Below are 6,979 nucleotides of genomic sequence, written 5' to 3' on the forward strand. Positions count from 1 at the left end.
TTTTCATGAAAAATAAATTTTCACAAATACTTTTTATAAATACATTAAATTTAATGTAATGTCATAAAATTAAATTCAAATTGTGTAACTTAAAGGTAACAAATTGTTAACTTAAAAGTTAAAATTTAAGAACATTTTTAACATTATATATATATATATATATATACTGGATGGTCCAAACCAGCCGCAAGAGCCGGCATGTACGCATTGTTTATGAAAAACTGAATCGAAAAATCCTTTATAATTTTAGATTACACACACTATGTTCACTCATGACATATATGTAGTTAAAAAACTCTATGTATCCTTTCTTTTCGATCTACTCTTATTTTTTTCAAGTACCTCGACTTTTGGAATAGTGAGGAAGCTGTCAAACTGCTTCTGCAATTCCATGTACTGCATATCGTGAAGATAGGATGTGTTGCTACTGCGGAGAGCTCCCATTTGATTCATAAACAACTCTGTTACCCAAATGACAATCATTGTTATCTGCGTCTTGTCTTGTGTCTTCAAGCCGTCGAGTTTCTTGAAACAAATAATCAGATTCATTTTAGAATAAATAACTATTAATACAATTTTAAATTAAAACAAGAAAATTGAATTTTTTAAATTTGAAACGTTCATGTAAATATAAAAGTAGGAAAAAAATTCAATTGGAATTATATGACAAATAAATTCTAAATTATACATAAAATAATTTTTTTCTATATAGTATTAATTTCTATATAGTATTAATTTGTAATCATTGTAATTAATGCAAATATTCATCAATTTAATCTTATGATTGTTTATTGTGAAACAAATGCTCTTATACTTTACCTTACATAAGAACGTTTTCAGTGCTTCGATTTGCCATTCCTGCAAAAATTTCAATGAAATTTCCTCGAAAGACGAATGAGTGTCAGCGTATATTAGAGCACTCTTTTCGTATCTGCAAAATCATGCAAAATATTACAAGAGAAAACAAACCAAATAAATATTATAATTGTATTAGACCAATATAAATCGAAACAAACGATCATATTTTCGATTAAAATGAATATATAATGAATATTTTTGCATATTTATATGCAAATTTTTGCAAATACAGTTTTCATTTCTATAAATTGTAAGCCGACTTATTAGATTAGAAACGCAATTACAAACTAAAGCTAAAATATTAATATCACAAATTCGACTGATCGTCAATTTAATAACGATGCTACAATAAGCATCTTAAAACCTGCAAAGAACTTGTTACAAAAAATACATCTTAGATAAATAAAAGTAGACGAAATTTGAAAAAAAAAAAAAAAAAAGAATACTTATACATAAACATTTACATACGCAACATTTACAGTACGAGTATACTTACTCTTTATTCTTGAAAAGCATTTCTGCTTGTTTCACGAGCACTTGGTCGATGTGTGCCGGATTATCTTTACAATATTGCTTAGCTAGTTCAAATTCGCCTTTATCGACATATACCTGAGCGAAAGATCATTATTTTGTCACTATTGTTACTTTGAAAATATTAAATTCTTTTTTTTTACCTGCCAAACATTCCTATCTTCCTTCGTTACTTTATATTTGAAAACAGCTCGCTCGCTATAAGCCCAAATCGATCTTGTCGCCGGATCTTTGGTAATGCCAATTAATTTACCGACTGCCTAAACATCATTAAATCACATTTGCGTGATATATTTAACATCTTGCGAAAATTCAATCATTATATGAATTCTTAAAAACTCTAATAAATTAATTGTATTTATATTATTTATAATAATAGACAAAAACAGACCAATGAGAGTATAAATGCAGGTCATAAGGCGCAAAAAGACACTATTATTTATAACTATGCTATACACACGCATTCTCTTTCAACTCTTTATTCTTAGGTGTTCTACTTGATGTTCGCATATATCATTTCATCCTTATTGTCATTAAAGGTTAAACAAGGATGAAATAACGCATGCGACATTGCAAACGCAAGTGGAACAGTGTATTATATTGTAATTATAATTGATCATCTCATAATAATAATAATAATAATAAAGCAAAAGTGCAAAAGAGAAGTATATTTATTAATATATTATTATACGTACATCGTTATAAACATCTTCGAAAATCAATTCCTGATTTAGCAGTGATATGCCCTTCACATGATCTGAATACAACAATAGCGCATGGAATTCCGTCAGCACAAAAGATAACGGTATCGAAGTGGTTTGCGGACCGTTACTACCCATGAGACTCGTTTCCGGGCATGTCAACATCCGTTGGTTTATCAGCACATTGTTTGTGTCCGGTTTCGCGTCCACCTAAAACCGATCATCATGCACTCTTCATCCGGGTCAATGATTTTCAACGCAAGCCATATTAACTCCAGGAGAGGTCACCAACATTTCTAAGTAATCATGCGTAAAAAGAATAACGTATTAGGAAATTATAAGATTTATGAATGAACTATTCAAACTTCCTTTATTTTCGTGATAGCAAAAGAATAAAAATGCATGAAGATAAATGAATATAGAAGCAAAAAAAAGGGGTGTTTAGACTTACATATAGTATTAACATTTAAATCTTTAAAAATAACACCTTATTGTATACCTGAGCGTACAGAATACCAGCTTCCGTCAGCCATCCAAAAGATTTTGGCAGGACGCCCAATGATGGATAATAAAATTGCATCTTTGAATATGATAAAGAATTTATTACTTCGTTGAAGGTCTCTACAATATAATATATATTTATTTATTCAAATGTGCTGTTTTTTAAATTTCTTTATTAAACAATTCTTTCGTTTGAAAAAAATTATATTTTTTATTATTTAATAGAACATTTTTATAGTTTATTTACTCTATTTTATTTATTATTTTTAACTTTTTTTATATTTAAAAAGCTCAATTTTTTGTGTACTTTAAGTGTTTAAAATGATTTATACAAAGTTTCATTGTGATTGTTTATTTAGTTATTCTGTTTTTTCTATTATTTTTCTAATTATTTTTTTTCTACTATTTTCAAATGCAATATAAAATAATCTGTAATTTTCATAATTAAACGTTTTCAAAATATGTTCAATATATCCTTAAGGAATATTGAATTATAATGTGCTAATTGAAAATGCAGAAATTATATATTTATGTATATTTTTCTCTTTACCTTGTGCATTCAAATATCTGTAGAACACTTGTTGTAAGAGAGGCTTCTCTTCAGGATTGCCAATGGCGCCGATGTATTGATAAATGCGCATAAGAGTGGTTACGATGATCACGTATTTATCCGAATTAGGAATTTTGTGGAATTCTATTCCAGTGATTGGAGGCTTGCTATTTTTTCCTATATCAAATACCTAAAATCACATTTGTAAACAAAAACATTTCATATAAAATTCTATTTCAGATAAAATATTTAGATGGTTATCTAAATAATTATTAAAAATATGAATAATTAGAATATATTTTTTTATTTCGACTATGTAAGATTACTTAAATTTCTAACATAAGCATAAATTTCTAATTTTTATGATACAAAAATAACTTTTTTAGCATGCACATTTTTTTAATGATTTGATAATAAATGATAACGCTAATAAAAATATTTTTCTAATTCTAAATTTACATAAAAGAAAGATTATGAGTCAACACTAGTTGGTAGATTGGTGAGCCTCTACCAACTAGCATTGACTCATAGCCTTTCTTTTATGTAAATTTAACTATAAATTAATTGAGTCTATGTAATGTAATTATATTTTTTCTAATTATTTATTTGTAATATCAAAAAATCTGAATTTATCATATTTATAGAATATGTAAATATTTATATAAAAAAAAATATATGAACTTACCAATCCTCCTACCTCTTTTGAACCATAAAGAGGCAGATAATTTGGAAGCTTTGTTAAAAATGAATAGCGCAATGGTGAAAAGGTATTATAGGCGAATAAATAAAATGATGGCCCTAGCAGTACATAAGTAATTAATACCTGACGCCAATACTGCTCTAAACTCGTATTAAAAATCTTGTCGGTCTCTAAGCCAATCTCTGTCTCAAAAATCAGGCCCTTCGCAGTACCCAGTAAAATAGGACCGGTACTCGTTTCCGAAGCATTAGAAAAATTCCAACCCACTGCGGTGATTTCGTGGCCCTTGAACTTTCCAGCCTGCTTGAGTTTTGTTGTCTTTCTATGTAAGTAGAATAATTCTGGAAGTGGATTCTCTCCATGCCTTGGTACCAGAGTTATCAACAAGTGATGACCCAATGGATCCAAAAACAAGCCGGACATTTTCATGCTTAGTGCATATTTGGATATGTCAATTTCTGCAAATAAAAATTTAATATTTATGTTATATTAAATATAAATAGCTCTATATGATGAATTAATTTCAAGTAAATATGGAAAATATGTAATTTGACATATACTTAATATAATAAAACACAAAACTTGTATTTATAGTCTTTTTATTAATTTCTTAATATAATTTGTCAATAAAAAAATAATTCATACATGTATTTATAAGTTAAACAATTTAAAAGGAAAATTTTATTATACACATTATTACAATTATTAATAAAATATAATTGTCTAATCCATCTTTAGTTATTTTTTATCAGTTAAAAAGAAATAAATAAATGTCATATTAGCAAAATATTTGTATTGAGAAAAATTTTATTATTTATACATATAATTACAATAAATGCAAGTGCCTACCTTCAGTTTTATCAGGTTGTTTCATGTCAATGCGCAACAAAATATTGTTAGCCATAGCTATTACAATTGTGTTACTGCTAACAACTAAATGAAGAATTTTGTCCGATGGCAGAAAGTTGACTTTTTGCTTAGTGAATATCGGTCCATCATCTTGTAACTTCATTTGAATAAAACCAGCTGTGCTCTGTAAAACAATATTAAAATTATAGCAACTTGATTATGTATCTCACTAGTTGATGTCAGGCAACAAACGTACAATATCCGGACGAATTGGTGGTGCCAGTACTTGCTTGGAACGCTGAGAAGCTTGTTCGTACTGGTCAAACATTGATGTCATCTTGATCGTAGATCTATGTACATTATGTTAAAATAATACTTTAAAATATTAAAATATAGAACAAACAAGATGTTTCTATTAAATGTTAACATTTATATATATATAATATAACAAATAATATCTAAAATCCAAATTTTTCAAAAATAATATAATCTTATATATATCATAATATCAAATTAATATGAAATAATATAGTACATTCTTTAACAAGAAAAGAATTTTAACACTTTCACTTACTGATTTTGTTTCGAGGTAAATAAGGTATATGGAGAAGGCTGATACAAGCCTAAAAACTCTTGCGTCTAAATAAGTATAATCGACTGTTTTGCGCCATCGTAAAAGTTTTTAAAAAGTGAGATAATTATTTAATTGCGCTACCTCACCTTTAATTTTGATAAAATTAAGCTTATTCACCGCTTTTTCGCACAAAATGCACAAAACAGAGACCGTAAAAAGGCGATAAATTGATTGGCTATCGTGTCGGAGCAAACAATAGGTTTGTTGCTTGAAATCCTAAATGTGCACTTAAAAAGGGATAAATATATATTCAGGCGTTGAAAGGAGAGAGAACGACGATATTAAGTGCAAAAAGTGTAAGCAACGTGAACAGACCGAAGGGCCTAGTTTACATCGTGTACTTGATATGCGTATTAACTTTCTATTCAATTATTTTAATTTCAACAATATATTTTAATTTTAGCAATGTATTTGTTGACAAAAGTCATCACGTGATCTTTTTCATCACTGAAATGGCCAATTTGAGCTCGTGAAAATACAACTTTAAGTGCCATTTCCAAAACATTTTTGGAGATTTGAAGCGAACAGACTATGTTATTCCTTCCACCAGTTCCATCATATTACTATAGTAAAAAATTATACTATAGTAAAAATTGTACATACAGCGATGATTCGTGCTTATTATGTGTATATTTAGGAAAATTACATCAAATAATAACATTTTCCACCATTTCTAATATTTCAGCTAGAAAATTTACATTTTTATTACGAATAAAACACACGATATATCCAACGTCATAACTTTGGCGTAAATCGCACAAATATAATCTAAAAGTTTATTATTGACTTGTTTACATTCAGTTTGATAGGAATAAGATAACTCTGAACGTGTAAATGCGACTCACTCAAGTAGGAGTTATTAGAGTGTTACTAAGTCAAAGTTAAATATACTATACTATAAATGTAAACTAACTAAATGATAAAAATATTTAACATTATCTCGAGCATTCCTATTTCTACGCATCATCTAATTGCTTTTGTCACACTTTGACATGTTGCAAGCAATTTCTCTAGAGAAATTTGTAAAATTTTCTAAGATTATCGGATAATACTCAATGATTCATACTGATCAACATTGATTCATAAATCTGATTATTTGATGATCATATATGCATTATGGAAAAGCAGAGACAGGTAAAATGGATGGGCCTCCGTTATTTTCCTTTTCTTCATAATGACATTAGATTATTGTGTAGCAGTAATTATACGTTAATTACATATATTTATTTACATGATATATTTTTCTTATTTCTATAATTAATTTATATATGTATGTATCATATATATTTAACATTTCTTTAAATAATTTTAAAAAATAAAGTTAATAGTGATATATTTCAGAATAAATTATAATGTATCTTTAAAGAATTGTTGCTTCTTCTTTTAGAAGAAGAAACATGATAAATTACGTCATTCAATCCTGGAACATCAAATACCAGATGCTCCTACGCTAGAAGAATTTGAGTGTCTGCTCGGAGAATCACCGACTAATTATCCCAAAGGTGAAGCTGTAGAAGATATAGAGAGTGAATTACATTCGGCTGCTATTGATACAGAAATTTATGAAAAGCAAGCTGCTGAAAGAGCAGCTTATGAAAAGAAATATAGTTGGCAAGATGAATCAACAAATAAGGTATTTGAATTATCAGTTTAAT

The 6,979-nt window shown here is 27.9% G+C and overlaps 1 protein-coding gene across 1 annotated transcript in view; it reads right to left on the reverse strand.

Annotated features, from left to right (window-relative positions):
* The window catches only part of LOC108686440 (vacuolar protein sorting-associated protein 18 homolog), a 9,095-nt gene extending 3,596 nt beyond the window's left edge, over nucleotides 1–5,499 (reverse strand). The window contains exons 1-11 of the mRNA XM_018191749.1: nucleotides 5,265–5,499; nucleotides 4,947–5,040; nucleotides 4,691–4,874; nucleotides 3,965–4,299; nucleotides 3,142–3,331; nucleotides 2,590–2,711; nucleotides 2,085–2,300; nucleotides 1,533–1,649; nucleotides 1,355–1,467; nucleotides 820–931; nucleotides 343–525 (exon numbers count right to left, since the gene is read on the reverse strand). Of these exons, the coding sequence (XP_018047238.1) occupies nucleotides 343–525; nucleotides 820–931; nucleotides 1,355–1,467; nucleotides 1,533–1,649; nucleotides 2,085–2,300; nucleotides 2,590–2,711; nucleotides 3,142–3,331; nucleotides 3,965–4,299; nucleotides 4,691–4,874; nucleotides 4,947–5,027 (1,653 nt within the window). The 5' untranslated portion in view covers nucleotides 5,028–5,040; nucleotides 5,265–5,499. The remainder of the gene's footprint in view (nucleotides 1–342; nucleotides 526–819; nucleotides 932–1,354; nucleotides 1,468–1,532; nucleotides 1,650–2,084; nucleotides 2,301–2,589; nucleotides 2,712–3,141; nucleotides 3,332–3,964; nucleotides 4,300–4,690; nucleotides 4,875–4,946; nucleotides 5,041–5,264) is intronic.
* Nucleotides 5,500–6,979: the final 1,480 nt, after the last annotated feature.

The sequence above is a fragment of the Atta colombica genome, unplaced genomic scaffold (genome assembly GCF_001594045.1).
Source record: "Atta colombica isolate Treedump-2 unplaced genomic scaffold, Acol1.0 scaffold181, whole genome shotgun sequence".
NCBI lineage: Eukaryota > Metazoa > Arthropoda > Insecta > Hymenoptera > Formicidae > Atta > Atta colombica.